Genomic DNA, 20,395 nt, shown 5'->3' on the forward strand with positions numbered 1-20,395 from the left:
TTTTGAACATACATGTAGTTAGTAACAAATGAAAGGGTCTGAATTACAAGTTGTTGAAGCAGGGGTATGTCAAAGGACGTCTCGTTCTTATTCTAAAAAAGTTCATATTTTGGTTTCAATTTCACAATGGTCTTGAAGTATAGATTCTAAGTAATCACATTGTTTATCAACTTTATTAGTGTTAGGGTGTTCTTTTATTTGTCTTTTTAAAGAATTACTTTTACTGTTTAGTCTATTTTTGGTAATATCCATTTCACGTGGCTCGGTACTTATACATCCCACCATTGTATATTTGTTGGCATATTTGTTAGCTTCAATAGTGATTAAGATATTAATATAAGTTTGTCTGTACCACTAATTTGACATTATTACCGATTGTGTCGTTTTTTTTTGTCCACACATCGTTGTCAATATAATGGAATGTTATACGGTGCCATACAAGTGAGAGGTTTAGCTACCTAGAATCCCTGGTTTAATTCGCAATTTTTTCCTTAAGAAAATGCCTATACCAAGTCAGGAATATGAGTTGTTATCCATTCATTTGATGTCTTTTAGCTTTTGATTTTTCAATTTGACTAGGGACTGTCCGTTTTGAATTTTAATCGGAGTTTCTTTTTTGCATTTTATATTGACACAAGAAAAATACCAGGTAATGAAGAGGTTTTTTACTTGAAAAGTAGTACACCAGTTTATGTGAAAACAAAGTCGTCAAACTGTTTTGTACATAATCATATTGTTATCTCCCTCATATGCAGCTCCGATTCTTTTTTCCGGTTTCGGCTATCCCTTTTGTCAATTTTTATAAGTTCTTTATTTTGATAATAAGTTTTGGATTTTTAAATGTTTTGGCCTCGCGCATCACTGAAAAAAGTATTTATGGTCGAAATGCACACATAATGCAGGAGAATTGGTACGGTTGACACGAATAGTTGAGACTAGAATATTAATATGGTACAGTGAGATCCCTTTTAGGAGTAATAATCAGATCCAGATTGAATGGAGAAATTCAACTCACAGCTCTGAACAGGAGAGTGTTGTGCTATTTGGATTTAATGCCAAGGTACAATATATATGGGCTGTGTCACATATGTTTGAAACCTAATTGTATCTGTTGTTCCGTTGTTTTCCTTTTATAGTTTATTCGTTTCCCTCGGTTTCAGTTTGTAACCCGGATTTGTTTTCTCTCGTTCAATCTTTTGAACAGCGGTATACTACTGTTGTCTTTTTTTCTGAACCTAGGCTTGATATGCGCTGCTTAAATTGTTCTCGTCCTTGATATGCATTCAATATTTGACATGCGACATTTAGGAAACAATATATCAATCAAGAATATTTCCAAATAATGACACAGTACCTGATAGTATTAAAACTGTGCGAAATTTTATTGTACTCTTACATAAAAGCATCTAATTTTCCATGGTTGTTTATGAAAATTCAATTATTGTTCTAATACTTCAGATTTTGATAGAATCGTTGTATTATATCCTTATCAATTAATTAAATTGCATTGTGTAAATATGTAGTTGTGTAATAAAGTTTCTCTAATTCTATGGAAATGTATCCCTTTCCGAACACATTGTATAAAAATATTAATCAACGTGTGGTTGCCGGTGATCTCAAAAGATCATTGGATGATTTTAAGGGTCATGACCATTTAAGCTAACTGGATGAATCAAAATATGCTATAACAGATGTTAATAAAATTGACAACTTCGTGCAAAGTGAAAGGCACTGGAAGGAGATTTTCGGTTAACAAAAAAAAAAATGTATTGTTTAATCATTAGAGAAACAGATTCTTACATAGTTACTCGTGGGTTATCGGATTTAACCAATCTTGATAGTTAAATTATAAATTTTAAAGTCCTCGCCGAGGCTCGGACTTTAAAATTGATAATTTAAGTATCTCGATTGGATAAATCCGATAATCCACTCGTATCAATGTAAGAATATATATTTATTCGGAAGGAGATTTTTGACGTGTAAAAACGGTGATAAAAAGAACTAGTTGTTTTATGCAGGAATGTTATGAAACAGGTTAAGATGTGTCTCATATCTTTTGGTTTTCAGAATACTCATCATAAATAACTGTTACAGTGAAAATGTTATTCAACATTACGAACAAAGTAGTGAAAATATTGTGTAGAACTTAACGGTTTTGGATAAGAAATTGAATATTTATTACAAACAAATAAACAAATAAACAAATAGCAATACAAAGTATAATGTACAAACAAAATTTATAATAAAAAAAATTATGTAAGTTGAAAGGCAAGTTTAAAACAAACAGGCAAGTCTGCATTTCTCAGTTTTAAGTCTGCTTTTAAAAAAAGTAGTCGCTAAACTATTGAAAACAATGCAATAAAATAATCCATATTTGTATCAATTTTCACAGCTGATAATTATGTAAAACTCATTATCTTTAACTATTAAAAATATAAGCTATTTATTGTTTGATTTTAGTCTCAAAAAGCAACCACGATATCTTTTCTCAAACTAAGGCCATTTTTCTAGTTTGTCTTTCTGATGGGAGAAATAATATTCAATTTCATTCCTATTATTAGCTTTACAAAATATACAAAAACTGTGTATTTGACTTTTTTCATTCAACTAATTCACTTGGTTCTTACTGGAGGTTTTATAATTTAATTTCAGTTTAAACGGGTATATTTATGGGAAAAAATACATTTATCAACCAGCACCTAGTACTTACTTCTAAGATTGTCTTCAGCACTAGCAATACATGTATTTTCCTTCAATTGTTGATATTTTGTGTTATTGAGAAGTAGATTTTTTTGTGAATTTAATATTTTCCTACTCACATAAGAACCAAAATGATAATAAAATGAAATATCGATTTCAGTCTTTTAACTAAAAAATGAATACAGACAGATAAGTACCACTTAGTACAGAATTTTGAAAAGCATCTAAATGTAAATATTTTTGCACCATTACATGATCAACTTTACATATTCTATCAAATAATACTCAACCAAAACCATTATACTCATTTGTTGGTAACACGTTCGTTTGCAACATTGAGAAAAAACATTTATATGTATTTAAAGAGAGGAAATATCATTTTGCATAATCTATTTCACTTTCAAAGATGTATGACGATTTGAATATTCTGTACTGAGCAGGTGACATCTTGAAGCATCCGATTTTAACATCGTAATGTTTACCAAGTGCTGAAGCGGAAGCACCAACACATCCAGACACGTCTTTGCTCTCAACCTTGAAGTCAGTGAGCATAACGCAAACCTTAACAGATCTTCCTTTGATGCTAATGGTTGTACACATGTTTGGTAGTGGACTCTTGACTACAAATAATAAATGCGTGTTATATCATAAATAAATCCTACTTTAAAGAACAGAATAGTGTTGATCGTTCGTAGCTAATGTTATGTATAACTATTGGTTATCAGAAACAGCGAAATTAATTGTGAAAAATTCGGATTTGTAAATAAATTATCATATTTAAGTACCCTTGTATTCACAAAATTATAAAATTTCAAACTTCTAAGTCACCTGTTTTTTTTTTTTTTTTTTATAGCATTTGCATTTCTTTACTATACCTCTCCTGATACAACAGACAAAACTTAAATTCGAGATGAAGAAATATGCCTTCTACTTATTTGATTTCATATAATCGAACTTTGGCTCCTTTAACGTTTACGACTATGTTTTAAGTCAGTTTTGAGTATCCCAGTAATACTGCTTTCGAATGTTTCTAAAAATCTTTAAAGTGCTATTATAATTTGGACAATGTTAGATCATATGCTTGTAGTAATTTAAGATACGGGTGATATCAGTTAAATGTAATCGATATGACTCAACTAAAACGAGACTTAATTTGCTTTTTACAATGGAGTGGAGTAAATACTCATTTTAAAATTTCATCAGAAAAAAAATCTGTCTATACGCTTTGTAGCATTTGCAATCGCGTTGTTCCCCCGTGTAATTTTTGGGGTCAGTGGGTATTAGTGTAAATAATTACAGCTTACAGAGTTTGTGTTTCTTAATCTTTGATTTTAAATGTAGCTTTTCAGGGACTTGTTTGTTTTTTCGTCTTTTTTTTTGTCGTCACGTTGTTATTTTTCTTCAAACTGTGAGATTTAAATGTTCTCATTGGTATCTACTGTCTCTTTTATATATATTTAAAAAAAGAAGTATTGTTGAGACGTTACAAAAACTGTAATATGAAATATTTCTATCGCTAAAGATGGGGTATCGTAACGAAAAAAAACCATATTACTAAATTAGCTGTATCACTCTGTTCGATTTTCCTTCAAAATATCGAATTTACACAAAAAAAAAGGTTAAGACAAATCAAAATAAATTATAACCAACTATTTTCATATAAATACCTTCGAACTCCTTAGAAAAATAAACTTTTCCGTCAACTTGGAGTTTAACGTCGATGTTCAAGCCTTTGTAAAGCAGATTAATACACACTAAAAAGAAAGAGAAGCGTCAAAGTATCTTAAATATGGCCTTTCACAGAAATAATAACGATAATTAATTACAAAAATAATTTTACTTCAGTTCAACTGATTAAGTTCTTTTCCGTTTAAAAATTACTTAAAAACACAAAACACCAATAGCATGTGTACCTTCACTTGTATTAGTCCTTGTGGTGTCACGTCAATAAACTAGATATCATTGAGATGGGAGCCATCTCTGTGGGCCCCACTGTGAATAATGTGCATTAAAAAATTGTATCTTCACCATAGAACATGGGTTTGTCAACTGAAATCAAAGTTTTTGACCTTGACCTTTGACCTAGGAAGTTGTAAATAAATTATGACACACCCTTTGGTGTTGGTTTATAAACATGTCAAGTATAAACTTTGAAATGATAACGGTTCTCAAGATATAGAGCGGACACGATCTTTACCATAGGACATGGGGTTGTCAACTGAAACCAAATTTTTTGACCTTGACCTTTGACCTAGGAAGTTGCACATAAATTATGACACACCCTTTGATGTTGGTTTATATACATGTCAAGTATAAACTTTGAAATGATAACGGTTCTCAAGATATAGAGCGGACACAATCTTTACCATAGGACATGGGGTTGTCAACTTAAACCAAAGTTTTTGACCTTGAACTTTGCCCTAGGCAGTCGTTCATAAATTATGACACACCCTCTGGTGTTGGTTCATATACATGTCAAGTATAAACTTTGAAATCATAACGGTTCTCAAGATATAGAGCGGACACGATCTTCACCACAGGACACAGGGTTGTCAACTGAAACCAAAGTTTTTTGACCTTGACCTTTGACCTAGGAAGTTGTACATACATCATGACACGCCCTCTGGTGGTGGTTAATAAACATGTAAAGTATAAAGTATGAAATCATAATGGTTCTCTAGATATGGAGCGGACACAAAGTGTTACGGACGGACGGACGGACGGATGGACGGACGGAAGGACAGACTGATCACTATAGGGGACCCGCCTTTGGAGGGGCCCTAATTAAAAACCCTGTACATTTTACCAACATTTCAATTTTCTCATGTCGCTAAATATTTGTATCAGATGTCTAACTTAATTAGATATCTAAATATACCGAATTATAGATATAAAATATTTCTGTTTGCCTTTTGCGTGAGCTTATGATTTTGCCATTTGATTTTGGACTTTTCGTTTTAAATTTTCATCGGAGTTTAGTATTTTTGTTATCTTACTTTTTCGAGTCTGTTTTCTTTTAATGTTTAGCACATACCTGTCTTTGTGATTCCTTTCATCGTTATCGTCTTGCAACAGTTGCAACCATTAGCAGAACACGTGCATCCTTCCCCTGTTGTTACAACAACCCCACTTTCAGATAATAGGTCACTAAGGGGATGATCTATTCAGGAAAGAATTGAGATACTTATTACTAGTAATGACTCAAATCGTGTCACGTCCTTAATTATATTGTTATTGTTCGAATTTGAATTGTCGCTGCTTACATGTTTTTATGTATTTCGTTGTGATTTTGAAGTCTACTTGGTATTTTATTTATCACCAATATGATTCTCCAGATTACATTCGATGAACAGTTCCTCCGGATTTTTCCTAGTTTCTCTTCGGGTTAGTTGACGTCGTAGAGTGAAAAAACAACCGACTATATTCACGGTGAGCATGGTTCGTTTGCAAACTATTCAAATAGATTTTTTTCGTGTTTTTATTGAAGAAGTGTTGATAAAAAAATATCGCCTTTAATTATGAATCAGCAACATTTAATTTTTATCGGTTAAAACATACTAATTTTGAGAACACCCTAAAATGACGGTTGAAACCGACATATTTTTTCGAAACAAGCTAAGCGTAATCTTAAGATTCAAATAACACCAGCTCTCTATTATTTTTGAATGATATGTAAATATTAGAGAAACTGTTTTTACTGTCATACCTGACGGAGGGATTTTGAAGCATCCAAGTTGGAACTTGTATTCTCGTTTCATCTTTGCGCTAAGATCCAGACATCCAGACATGCCTGTGGTGCTCACTTTCAAGTTCGTGAATTCAATACAAGCTTTGATTTGCATTCCATGCAGTGGAATCTCTACACAAACAGGTGATGGATTCTTTGCTGAAAAGCAAAATTGATTGAAAAAAATTATCAAGCAACATTTTTTCTATTGAGAACAGAATAAAAATTATGTAGTATTATGATGCTAACATAGCCATAGAGGCTTACACTGATAAGGTATTAGGTATTGCTCCTTTTAGATTTCATCAGATTTTGTATTTACCTTGATTTGTATTTTTTGAATTGAAGTAATTTATGCAATTAGAACATCGCTTAGGTATTGTTGCTTCTAATTGTTATGAGGTTGTTGGCCAATGTTGATATCTTTCTTTTTCAATTGACACAATATCAGCAATGTGCAGAAGTTTATACTCTTTCTTCAAGAGTTTCTGAATAATTTTAGCGTGTAAAGACTTTGTGTTAACTGTCCCCCTATGAACACCGCCCGTATGTTCACTTATGCTACAAAGGAAAACTGAACGGTCTTTTTTTTCAAAATTTCAGTAGATAATTGAACTCAGATATACAAATTAAAATTAAAGTGAAGCAGCATACATTGTGACAGTGCCTGGCAAGAATTTGAGATTTAGACGGATCTTGATTTTAAAGTTGACTTTTATTGTTAAAAAATAGGCAGATCGGTCTTCGTTTTACTTTATTTACTCACTTCTTCCGTGTTGGTTTAATATGAATGATATCAGCAAAATAAGACTAAAAAATACTTTTTCAGAAGTGCCTGTACAAATTCTCTGCATGATGACAATGTTGTATAAAAGTAAGAACTGGCAAAACTAAACTTTCAAATCCCTAGTTTTTATTAATAACAATAATATGAACTCTGAAAATGCGAATTAACCTGTTTGGTTCAAACATCAAGTTTTTCGTTTTGAAGACAAATGGTACTCTAACGGTTTTACTCTTTTAGATTTTTTTTTTATCAAATTCAAATTTAGACATATTTTTCTTCATAAACTTTTATTAAGATAAGAAGACGCAGTATGACTAACAATGAGACAACTCTCCACAAGAGACCAAATGACACAGAAATTAATAAGTATAGGTCACTTTATGGTCTTGAACATTCAGCACAGCCCATACCACATAGACAGTTAAAAAATGCAAATTTTTACATATATCATAGAGGAAATATTTTCGACTTATACATTGTTTAAGGAATGATTGTAACATTTTTTCTGTCTACGTAGCGTGTTATTTAACAGTGTGCACCACATTTTTTTTATGTTATTTCGAATAGACAGACAAAATATTACAGTTATTTCTTATAATTTAATTCTAAATTCCATTTTAAACCGGCGTAAATCATGAAAAAACGTTGGTGACAAAATGAGGATAGAACAAACAAATAATAAATATATTTTTTACAGTGAACATACAAATGTCACTATAAAATAATATTTCTTAAATCATTTCGAACTTCGGAGCTGTCATCACTGTCTTTATTTACAATAACTGTTACATGATTAGATTTCACACTCTGGCATAATACACGCAGGAATTTCAACAGATAAACAGGTAAAAATGAAGCAATAATAACTTCAACCAACCAAATTTCGTAAGATTCCATTCAATAATAGATTAATGTGAAAATAAAAATTAGTGACTAATTGGGCAGGGAGAACATGACATTTTCTGTAATTGCGATCAAAGAATCATTAACCAAAATGTTTTTTTGGAATTACTAAAACCTATCTGCCTGCATTTCCGGTGTCTCATTAGCGTTTTGGTAGAAATAAAAAAGTTAAGCTTCGAAAGACAACTAACTTAGTGACTTTATTCAGCAAATTTACCTTACTAAAGCGTTCATATACCAATAATCAATACACGGATGCATAACATAATCATTCAGTTATATTGTCAAAAAGTACATTTAAGTCTACCGTGGTACACCAAACATCGAATTCCTTCAAACTATGTATTCACACCAACTACAGGAAATATATATAATGAAGACGAAGTTCTCGAAAAGAATAAAAAAAAAAGAAGCAAAAAGAAAAACAGTTAAACAAATCGATTTATATACAAGTAAATAAAGAATCGTTATAGTTTTACAATATTTGTACATACATATTTTTCTGTTATGAAACAGAAAAATATGTATATATTGTCGTTAATTTTTCGAATTAGAAATAACATGCAAATTATGTTAAAGCTTTATATCTCACCTTCAACTTTATGATGAAGGACTACCTTTCCGTCAATCGAAAGCTGGAGTTCAAATCCCAGACCCTGTTGGTCAAATACAAGGTTGGCACATACTAAAGAAAGAACAAATTTATCAGTTATTGTATATAACTTTAAATGTTATGAAACTATATCTGTCACTTGCTTGTATGAAAGATTTTCGATCATTGTAATTTTGAATTTATTACGTTTAGCAAAATTTAGTATTGAAAAGATTGTGTTTTAGGTGAAGATGTAGTAAGTTTTTAAAACCAGGTCTAATCCAACATTTCTCTACATATAGCTATAGGTTAATGCCTTGCCAAATCCTGAATATGACAGTTGTTCTCCATTCGTTTGATATTGATTATATTAAGATTTTGATTTTGCCATAACAAGGGACTGTCCGTTTTGAATTTTTCGGTATTATCGGTATTTTACTTTTTTATATCAACTGATCTTATTACATTTTTTTATTTCGCAGGAAACTGGGCGTTGTGTGCGGGCGTGTGTGCTTCTCCTTTAAGGGGTAAATATTCAAGTACCTTGTTTAGTCAATGAAATTAATTTCAGGGTCACCGTTTTGCAACAATTGCAAGTTTGCCCGCTGCAATGGCATCCATCTTCTGTAGCTACTATTTCATCACCAATAGATGGATCGTCACCAATATATATTTCTTCTGCTGGCTGATCTTCTGGTAAAACTTAAAAAAAACAAACTGAATCAATACTCATGTAAAATGTCTTTTTTTAAATTGTTGTTATGCGATTATAAATTGTAAATGATAAAGTTCTTTTAAATTCTTGTATATTGAAACAATGATATGTATTCAGGAAACCATTTAGTTTTCCGTAAATAAATTATCTAAAGTCTCAAATGATGTTTCAAGTTGACATTTGAATCATCTACTAAATGAATAAATTTGAACAAACCTAGACCAAAGGATACATCCACCAACAATAATAAAGTGACACAAAGAACAGCCAAGGTCTTCATCGTTCGACCTAAACCTTATAACTGAGTGTGCTAACTCTGTTCCCAAGCTATTTATCTAATGAAAAGGAAATTCCTATTCTTCCTTAGTCAATTGAACTATTGTGCAAATAGGAAGTTGTCAATCATTGTATATCTTATTATAGTTCATTTAATGGATAATTTCCTGTTGTTAGTCAAAAACATCTGCATGCGTGATATTGTAGAACAAGGAAATTTTTTTGATAAAAATTGTTTTACTTTTTAAAAAGTAGTTTCAGAAAACAATGTGTTAGAATTAACTAAAATGAAATTTGGACTTGGGTATTTACTTAAAATAGACATGTTATGTAGATATATAGAATAAAATGGGATGCAGTATAAACTTTAATCAAATAATAAAACGTTTTTCAAAAATACAAAAGTGCCAAATTACTCATTTCAAATTGCCATACGTTTGGACAATCTGTGAGTAAAAGTTTAACTTTTAGCGTATCTTCAAAGTTATTAGCCATATGGTTGATTGCAGTAACAAAATAATGAAATAAAAAACTATATACCATAAAGATTAGTCCGAGTGGGGCAGGTATTGTTAAAACTGGTGTAATGATTTCAGAGGTGACGACATTTTATAAGTTAAATAAACTAACGACGGAGGTGGGTTTCAAGAAAGTCAATAGTACTAAGTGAGCAAAAATGTACAGATACACTTGATATTGTAAATTGAACATTGAATGAGCATGTAATATACTAACTATAGTAATCAGACTTTCTTTCATATAACATGGTGTTCCATCCATCACTATTTTGGAAGAGAATACTGTTGGATTTAACCATTTTCTCAGTGTTTGATCCCTTTGACTGGTCAATGTCTGGTAGCAAATATTCAACTCCTTGTTGTTGAATTATATTCAGTTCGTACTCAGAGAATGGAAGTCTGAAGCATCCCATTTTTAACTTTAACACTTTGATGAACACAAAGTGTACAGTAAGCTCAGAACATCCGGATAAGCCATCCTTCCCAACATGTACTTCGGAAAACTCTATACATATGCTAGCAAGTTTCTTCAGCTTTTTAACGAGAGGAACTTTGAGACAGATCGGTGGTGGATTTTGGACTGTTTAAAGTAAAAATAAAAAACGATTAATATAAATTCATAGCAAACATATATTAAATAAATTTTATGATTTCGGTCAATTTCTTATTATTTCTAGAAAACTCTCTCATCCTCTCTTTCTCTTATATGTTGATAAAAGAATAAAAGTTTAATAGATCCTTTATGATATTTAAAAAAAAAACCAGATACATAAACAGCTGATAGACGTACCTGACACTTCTTTCTTTATTATGGATTTTCCATCTAAAGTGACGGTCAAAAGAAATCCAATCTCTTTCTTTAGATACTTAACATTGATGCAAACTGAAATGAATTACAGGAGTATTATTGTGGAATTGTGTAGATAAACTAATGGCAATCGTTTCAGTTAACAATGGCAACATTTTATAGAACATAAAAAATAAAGAATTAACTTGAAGTACAATTAGATTATATATGAACGGGATATCTACAACCTTAAATGTAAAATTTAAATCGTGCTAGCATTGAATCGCGAAATACTGGTCGGATAGTAATTTTGGAAATCTAACAAATATTAGACTTTATAGTTTATATGATCTTGTTTCTAAAAAAAGTTCGCGTTTAAAGATCTGTGAAAGGCAGTTAATATGGCAGTATTTATCAAATAGTACGTTCCTAGGTATGTTGGCGTTTGTTTTTGTTGCAGTTGTGTTTCTGTTGTTCCGTTGTTTTCTTTTTATAGTTGATGTGTTTCCCTCAGTTTTGGTTTGTGACCCGGATCAATTTTTACTTAATCAAGTTTAAACCCTTGAACTGCGGTATACTACTGTTGCCTTTATTCTTCGTATCTTCATTTTGACTTAGAGAAGTTAAACTTTATACATAATCAGCGAACTAGAAATGCGACCATAAAATAATCATTTTGATATGGTAGAACGGTACAAACTTAATTTACTCCGAGTGGTAATGATTATGATGATAATGGTATACATGCTCTGTGGAAAACTTTTATCTAGGAAAATGAAGACATTCATATCAATTTTCAAAATGACAAGTAAAATCTTATATATAACTATTTATTTTTGAATTTTTCCTCATCATTGACATATTATGGTGAAAAATATGGTTCAATTGATATGTGTATAAGTAATTATAAAACAATGTCTATTTAGAAAAATAGTTTTATTTCTTTTAATATTCGATTCAACAGGTTTTCTTCCTATATATTCATGTTAAGGACAAGAACAAAATAAAATTGGTTAAATGGGAAAGTCACATCGGTTTCTCAGAATAATTTTATTAACGATTTTGTATATGAATTCATATTTTGTTTGGTGTTAATATAGTACAGTAGGTTTTTTTTTCTCGAATGCTGCTTTATTTTTAATGTCAAGTTATTTGGTACTAAAAAGCAACAATTTTCGTAGAATAAGAAACATTTTTTCTACGTTCTAAAATAGTCTTTTCGTAGTATGAATTGCTTGTGTGCCAAATAATGCCTATTATGCTGATGCAACGTGAAGAAGGACCCGGTAACGTATTTATTATCTAGTTATTTGGTACTAAAAAGCAATTTTCTTAGAATGAGAAACATTTTTGCAATGTCTGGTTATGTTATGTATTTCAGTTGTTTTCTGTAATTAGTTAATATATCAGTTTTATCATGTACATCTTTTGTATAATAATTTTATAAATTTACTGTTTGCAAAAGTATAAATTATTCTAAATAATAGAGATGTTCTGGTAACTAACAGAAAACCCTGGCCGTTTTTGGCACAACTTTTTTGATCTTTTGGTCCTCGATGCTGTTCGACTTTGTGCATTTCGGATTTCAAACTTTTGTATCTGGACGTCACTAGTAGATCTTGTGTGGACAAAATGCACTTCTGGCGTATTAAAATTTTGAACTTGTTGCCTTTTGTTGGCTGTTGTTCGTGTGTTTCTTTGTCAATTGTGTTCTCCAATTTATTTATATTGTAGTCCTTTGGTGTTGAGTTGTCATTTTAATGTTAGATTTCACATGGCTATAAAAGGGGAGGTTTGGCATGCCACAAAACCAGGTTCAACCCACCATTTTTTCCTTTAAAAATGTCCTGTACCAAGTCAGGAATATGGCCATTGTTATATTATAGTTCGTTTCTGTGTGTGTTACATTTTAACGTTGCGTCGTTTGTTTTCTCTTATTTTTTAGTGTAAATTCACATTGCGATAAGACGTGTCACGGTACTTGTCTATCCCAAATTCATGTATTTGGTTTTGATGTTGTGTTTGTTATTCTCGTGGGATTTTGTCTGATGCTTGGTCCGTTTCTGTCGGTGTTACATTGTAGTGTTGTGTCGTTGTACTCCTCTTTTATTTGATGCGGTTCCCTCGGTTTTAGTTCGTTACCCCGATTTTGTTTTTTGTCCATGGATTTATGAGTTTGAACAGCGGTATACTACTGTTGCCTTTATTTTCTACGTTCAAAAATAGTCTTTTTTGTAATATGAATTGCTCGTAAGCCAAATAATGCCTATTATGCTGATGCAACGTAAAGAAGGACCCGGTAACGTATTTATTATCAATTTATTTGGTACTAAAAAGCAACAATTTTCGTAGAATGAGAAACATTTTTTCTACGTCCAAAAATAGTCTTTTTGTAATATGAATTGCTCTAGTGCCAAATAATGCCTAATATGCTGATGCAACGCGAAGAAGGACATGGTAACGTAATCATCTACACAATTGTACATGTAAATGTGATACATCACCTTGCTACATAGGCAATATTTGCTCACATGAATTTCACATGAATCTCACGTGGAATTCACATGAATAATTTCAAGTGAAATTCATCTAAAACGAGCTTAAACATAAACTCACGTGAAAATTTAAATGTGAATTTCACATGAATTGAGATTCACATGAATTTGATTTGAAATTTTTCACACGAATTTCACGTGAAATCCCCCCCCCCCAAAAAAAAGTAAGTGATATTTTTCATGCCTTTAATCAAATTTGAAAATTTAGCTGATTTTTGAATTACTCTATATCAAAAATTCTTGTGAATTTCACATGAAAAGTATTTACGTGATTTTCATGTGAAATTCACACGAGTTTCACAAGAGATTCACGTGAAACTCACAAAAACTGATTTAACCATGTTTCACGTATAAGCTCGTTTGAGGTGAAATTCGTGAGATTCACATGAATTTAAATTCACGTGAAATTGATGTGAGTGAAATTTGCCTGTGTAATTCTTACCTTCTTTCTTTATATGTAATTTTGCAATTGACAATGTCTGGCAACATCCACAAGAAGCATTAACACAGCGGCAAGTTCCTGTAACATGTCTGGGTTCAAATTTCAACACATTAGATGTGTGGCCTTTCAAATTTTCTGCAAATAAAGAGTTTTAAGTATACAGGTATTTTAAATAAAAACAACACGGTATTTTCTAAATATTTACTGTAGTTCGTTAGCCATATATTTAAAAATCTGAATAAGCGCTGCCCTCACAAAGACATAAAAGAATGCAAAAACAGTTATATTTGGTTTCTATAAAGGCATATTGACTATTTCTGTCTGATCTTTTAAAGAAACGAAATTTGCTTTTATAGATTTTCCGTTGCATTGAAAACAGAAAAAAAGTTAAACATGAATTTTCAGTTTTTGAAAATGAGTTTTCTTTCCCCATTTAGGTTATTTTTTATAAATGCAAAAGGGGGGGGGGGGGTAAGTAATTCAGTATAACAGTTAAGGAAAATATTGTGACAAATACAATGTTAATAATTCATATTTCTTTTATAATAAAAATTATTTTCTAATATTAACATTCATTTATTAATATTTAAAAAATTATTGGAATTTTTCATATTAAATTCTAGTTTTTATTATAAAAATATTGATATTGATAAATGATATTTTGATGTATGATTAAATAAGGAATAGATTTAAACAGTTTGCCATACGAAAGAATGGGTCGATTTACGTTTGATATTTTATATTGATTAAATTATACGTGCTACAAAAAGAGAAACGGTATCATACTATTTGAACGTATCAGTGCAACATTGACAATGTATACTGAATCTTATGTTCATTGGTTGTCGTCTGTGTATGTGATACATAAGTGTTTCTCGTTTTTATATATAGATTAGATCGTTGGTTTTCCCGTTTGAATGGTTTTACACTAGTATTTTTGGGGCCACTTTATAGCTTGCTGTTCGGTGTGAGACAAGGCTCCGTGTTGAAGCCGGACCTAGACCTATAATGATTTACTTTTCTAAATTGTTACTTGGATGGAGAGGTGTCTCATTGGCACTTATATCACATCTTTCTATATATATTTAGCAAATTAAGCGTTATTGAAAATGAAGACTTACAAGTTTATTGTGTTTACAGAAATTGTTACGTTTTTATGTCTTACACGAAATATACTTACCTAAAAAGCTGTCCAAGGCACTTTCTGTGACATTTCCTTCAAATTTTAAAACGATTTTGTAATAATCTAATTAAACAATTTCAAAAGTCATGTATATTTTATGAAATTTTGTGACCACAAGTATATAAATTGATCTAAATTTTTAAATTTATCAATTTTTACATCTTCAACATTGTGGTCTTTTATAGTTTTTTCTTTCCATCTTTCTCGTTATACGTTTATGTCAACACAAATATTGACAACTCTACGACTGACAATCTCCATTTGACAGTCAAAGGGGAATATATGGTCTAATATGTATTAAGGTGTCCACCCAAACCACTCGGTCATGTTTTTAATAATATATTAATGCATGCTTTCTTTAGTCGGGAAATGCCTTTGTCTATGCGTCATCTAGTGTTGTATTTTTTGGAACACTTGTTTTTTAGCTCACCTGGCCAATAGGGCCAAGTGAGCTTTTCTCATCACTTGCCGTTCGGCGTCCGGCCTCGTCCGTCGTCTTCGTCGTTTACAAAAATCTTCTCATCTGAAACTACTGGGCTAAATTTAACCAAACTTGGCCACAACTATCATTGGGGTATCTAGTTTATTAAATGTGTCAGATGACCAGGTCACCCAATAAATGGCCGCCACGGCTAAAAATAGAACATAGGGGGTAAATTGTAGATTTTGGCTTATATCTCTAAAACCAAAGCTTTTAGAGCAAATCTACCGGGGTAAAATTGTTAATCTGGTCAAGATCTATCTGCCCTGAAATTCTCAGATGAATCAGACAACCCGTTGTTAGGTTGCTGCCCCTGAATTGGTAATTTTAAGGAAATTTTGCCGTTTTTTTGTTATTATCTTGAATATAATTAAATATAGAGATAAACTGTAAACAGCAAAGTAAGATCTACAAATAAGTCACATGACCAAAATGGTCAGTTGATTCCTTAAGGAGTTATTGCCCTTAAAAGTCAATGTTTAACAATTTTTCATAAATTTTTGTAATCTTTTACAAAAAACTTCTCCTCTGAAACTACTGAGACAAGTTTAACCAGACTTGTCCACAATCATCATTACGATATATTGTTTTAAAATTGTGTCCGATGACCCCGTCCGCGAACAAAAATGGCCGACATGGCTCAAAATAGTACATAGGGTAAAATGCAGTTGTTGGCTCATATCTCTGAAATCAAAGCATTTAGAGCAAATCTGACAAGGATGAAATTGTTCATTAGGTTCAGATTATTTGCCCTGAAATATTTAGACCACTCAGGCAACTCGTTGTTGGGTTGCTACCCCTGAATTGGAAATTTTAAGAACATTTGGCAGCTTTTGGTTATTATCTTGAATATTATAATAGATAGAGATTAACTGTAAACATGAATAATGTACAGCATAATAAGACCTAAAAATAAGTCAACATGATCAAATTGGTCAATTGACCCCTTAAGGAGTAATTGCCCTTTATAGTCAATTTTTAACAATTTTCATAAATTATGTAAATTTTTACAAAATATTTTACACTGTTACTACTGGGTCAATTTCATTATAGATAGAGATAATTGTACGCAGCAATAATGTTCAGTAAAGTAAGATCTACAAACACATCACCATCACCAAAACACAGTTTTGTCATGAATCCATCTGTGTCCTTTGTTTAATATGAGCATCTACCAAGGTGAGCGACACAGGCTCTTTAAAGCCTCTAGTTTATATCTTTAATAGCTTTGGACTGAGAACAAATGTATTTATAATTTGTGACAAGTTTAATCTAGTGGGAGATATTATGGATATAATTGTGCAAATCGTGATACAAGCATGGAATTTGGTATAAAGGTTGACTAAATGATACTTATAAAAAATCCGCTGCTGGCCAGAAAAAAAATCATTTTTTTCAAGATGGCCACCACACATTTTGGAAATGGCGTCATTACAAATTGGCAATCATTCGTTAATCCGTTGAAAGGTATGTTATATGTAAAATCCTATGTTAGATTTGATAAAAAGTAAATGACAGTTCCTAAATTACGACTAGACAATACATTAATGAAACTAAAGGTGACTTCCAGTTTCAAAATGCCGACAAAAAAGTCAAAAATATCAATTTTTATACTTTCAAGCAACTTCACAAGGGATGTAAATCCTTGAAAGATGTGATATAGGTAAAAACCAATGTCAGTTATGATAAAACGTTAAAATCACTTTTAAGGTTCTCTAGCTTTGTTTTTGACAAAGACGTTTCCAGTTTCATTTTTGCAACCAAAATAGGAAGTTGTTATTTTTTATTTCGTTATAAAAAGCAGTTTCTCCTTCGTTTTGCATTTGCTCCAAAAGATCTTCGTATTGTTTGAACCAATATCTTGTAGTTTATTTACATATCTTACCTGTTTAACAATTTCTTAAATGGAGTATAATTTTTAAAAATCTGACGACTCTTCTAGAAATGAATTTCCAAACTCGTTCATCACTTTACAAAGCCTTTAAAGCTGTTTAAAGACATCTTTTTGTGTTTTCGTAGAGTCTTCATTAGGTCGTTCATCTGTTATAGAATGATCCAAACCACAAGATCTTTCAAATTTATATTCTAGTATACTGACTCCTGGTCCAGCTACCAATCATTTGTCTAAATGGGATCTTCGGTGAATCCTATGGCACCAACATCGCCCTTCACAATTGCATTATTCTGTTTTTGTGCCTGATCAATTGTGTTATAAGAAAGAAATTTGCTGGTCTTACGTACAGTGAAATTATCATTTTCAAATTCCATTGCCACCTGTGGGTGATGTTCGGGAAGGGAAGTCATATCTTGGAGATGGGTCGGTAACGATCGAGTATACTTTACACGATCAACACCTAAAACAATATTCTATCATGCTTTATATGGAGTGTTTGTAAAGAACGAAATCTCACTCGTGAAATGAGCAAAATACCAAAATCAGAAGTTCTAAATTTATAATTGAACGCCAGGAATGAAACTGTGGTCGAGATGACTCAATACACCAGTATTTTAAATAATTGCACGTCACAGAGTCATGACATAATTATATATTCTGAGTTTAGCTTTCATAATCCGAAATTAACAGTTCAAGCAAAATACATGCAGTTGTCTGACGCGCCTGTCTAGTCTTAGGTACATTTGAACATACATGAAAAGAATCTGCCGTTCTTGGTGCTGTAATATTGTCTTCAGTAAGACAACATGTTCGTCCCCTATCACGCAATATACCACCCAGAGTTTTATAACAAGTAATTCCAATGTGCAATCCACCAAACACGACGATAAACTTATCTTTTCCGTAAAAGTCAGGCCATTCCCAGTGAATTTGCTTAGGAATTTCCAAAAGTGGCTGATTTGCAGTTACAATTGATGTTTCTCCGGGATTCACCACATTTTCGCCTTATCCATTGAATACCTGAGAATTGCTTGGTAGTGCATACAAATCGCTCTTTATGTCTATAAATAGTTTGCACATACGCAAATGTGTTGAACACATGTGTATCATAACCTTGAAAAATGTTATCAAACCAATTCATAATATCATTAGAAATCCACACTAAATTTATAGTAAATAGTTCAAATATTTTTGTAACAATTTTTTGAAAGAATTTTGTAACATTTTCGCGCATGTGCAAAAACTGGATATATCAAATATTCATTTTTAATAAATATGTGATGTAAAGAAGGTAGCCGCCAAACCTGATACTTGGTTTTTACTAAAAGAATTTCAAAAAAAAAAAAAAAATCCAGAAAAATCAGTATTTTCAAACTGAAAAAAAACAGCCATTTTAGAAAATGGACGTGGCCATCTTGAAAAAATGATTTTTTTGAATGGCCAGCAGTTATTTCTTAAAAAAGTATATAATAATGATGCTTTGTGGTAATTTTCATGCTTGTATCATCATTTGCACAATTCTCTCGATTTTGCTTGCTAACATCTTCAACTATAAATCATGAAAACGATCAAAAACTAAATGCAATCCATTTATTAACGAAACATGTCATTAGCAAAAAAGGTTTTACAATCATACCAAGGCAATTAAAAAAAGCAATTTTAAAACTGACGGCAGCAATAGTACGTAGGCGAGATCCACAGTTCTGCAGCCGAGAACGTAGAAACCTTTATGATTTTTAATATGAAAGAATCGTTTTTGTTAAATAATTTCCCCGAAAAACTACGCAAAATAAGACATTTCTATTAGAAACTGAGACATGAAATCAATATGATTAAGTTCAAATGTCTCCTTAATGATCAATCATCACTTTTGATATGATTTTTATTACTTTTTATCTTATCTCAAAAAGTAAAATCACAAAAATACTGAACTCCGAGGAAAATTCAAAACAGATTAATGTCCCTAATCAAATGGCAAGATAAAACAGATCAAAAGAAGGGACATCGATTGTCATATTCATGTCACCAAAAGCCTCAATAAAATCGGACGAAAAAAAAGAGAAACACAGCTGTAAATACCACAAAACAGTATATATATTATCTATTGTTTACCTTCAGCTGCACATGATGTTGTCCAAACAAAGACCAGGGAAGCGAGCCAGCAGAAAACGGCAAACCCCTTCATTCCGCAAACACGCAAGCACAAGTAATATTATATTAAAGTTATTTTGAAAAAGGAAGTTCAAAAGGGTTGACAGAAAAGTACAATGATTATATAAGGAAGAATATACAAAACTAGATTAGCATATCCAGTGATAAATTGGTCTTTAAATAGTATATACTTCCCTTTGAGTGACTCAATAGTGCATATGTCACGTTTAATAATGGAATTTTTAAAAATCAAACTGATCTCATATTGATGTTAAGTCCATATACATATTAAGGCACAAAAATGAAAAGACAAAATAGAAAAAAAAAAACTGAGAAGCTCTAAAGAGGCTGTGTCGCTCATCTGGCCCCAGTCTTGTGTGCATATTCAACAATGGCCTTTCCCCAACAAAATGACTAGAAATATAATTCATGAATAAAACTCGGTGTTTTTGTGCTTTGCTTCGTTGCTAACATTCTCTCACTTCTACAGTTTTTGACAAAAAACTGCATAGTAAAGTGCAAACTCTTCATTATATAAGGACAATAACTCATATAAGGACCTATATGAGACTTTTTTGTAGGTCACGCCTTGCTGAAATTGTATTTCTTTTTGAAGTTTCTCTTTATCTACTATAGGTTTTACCTAAAACGCAAAAAATAGTTAAAAAATCCTAGTTTAATGAC

General features: G+C 31.5%; 1 protein-coding gene across 2 annotated transcripts; it reads right to left on the bottom strand.

Moving 5' to 3' along the window:
• Positions 1 to 2,153: 2,153 nt before the first annotated feature.
• Positions 2,154 to 19,804, bottom strand: LOC143044738 (uncharacterized). 2 transcript variants are annotated; one of them, XM_076216861.1, is made up of 11 exons: positions 19,673 to 19,804; positions 15,183 to 15,218; positions 14,003 to 14,137; positions 11,009 to 11,101; positions 10,436 to 10,798; positions 9,253 to 9,411; positions 8,710 to 8,802; positions 6,407 to 6,586; positions 5,735 to 5,860; positions 4,368 to 4,454; positions 2,154 to 3,320 (listed from the first exon to the last, which is right to left on the bottom strand). In XM_076216861.1, exons 1-11 carry the CDS (start codon positions 19,743 to 19,745, stop codon positions 3,076 to 3,078), a joined length of 1,590 nt encoding a protein of 529 aa, XP_076072976.1. In that variant the 5' UTR covers positions 19,746 to 19,804; the 3' UTR covers positions 2,154 to 3,075. The 2 variants fall into 2 exon arrangements, with proteins under 2 accessions (XP_076072976.1, XP_076072977.1); XM_076216862.1 differs by lacking the exon at positions 15,183 to 15,218 and having other exon boundaries at positions 19,673 to 19,789.
• Between the last annotated feature and the right edge of the window lie 591 nt (positions 19,805 to 20,395).

Source organism: Mytilus galloprovincialis, chromosome 9 (genome assembly GCF_965363235.1).
Source record: "Mytilus galloprovincialis chromosome 9, xbMytGall1.hap1.1, whole genome shotgun sequence".
Classification (NCBI taxonomy): domain Eukaryota; kingdom Metazoa; phylum Mollusca; class Bivalvia; order Mytilida; family Mytilidae; genus Mytilus; species Mytilus galloprovincialis.

Bases quoted from the DNA above. Each gene is read 5' to 3' on its own strand.
- LOC143044738 (XM_076216861.1), bottom strand. From the start codon at position 19,745: ATGAAGGGGTTTGCCGTTTTCTGCTGGCTCGCTTCCCTGGTCTTTGTT. The intron at 14,138-15,182 runs GTAAGTATATTT...CTTTATTTGCAG, and splicing joins TGCCTTGGACAGCTTTTTAG to AAAATTTGAAAGGCCACACA. The intron at 11,102-14,002 runs GTAAGAATTACA...AATTCATTTCAG, and splicing joins ATTACATATAAAGAAAGAAG to TTTGCATCAATGTTAAGTAT.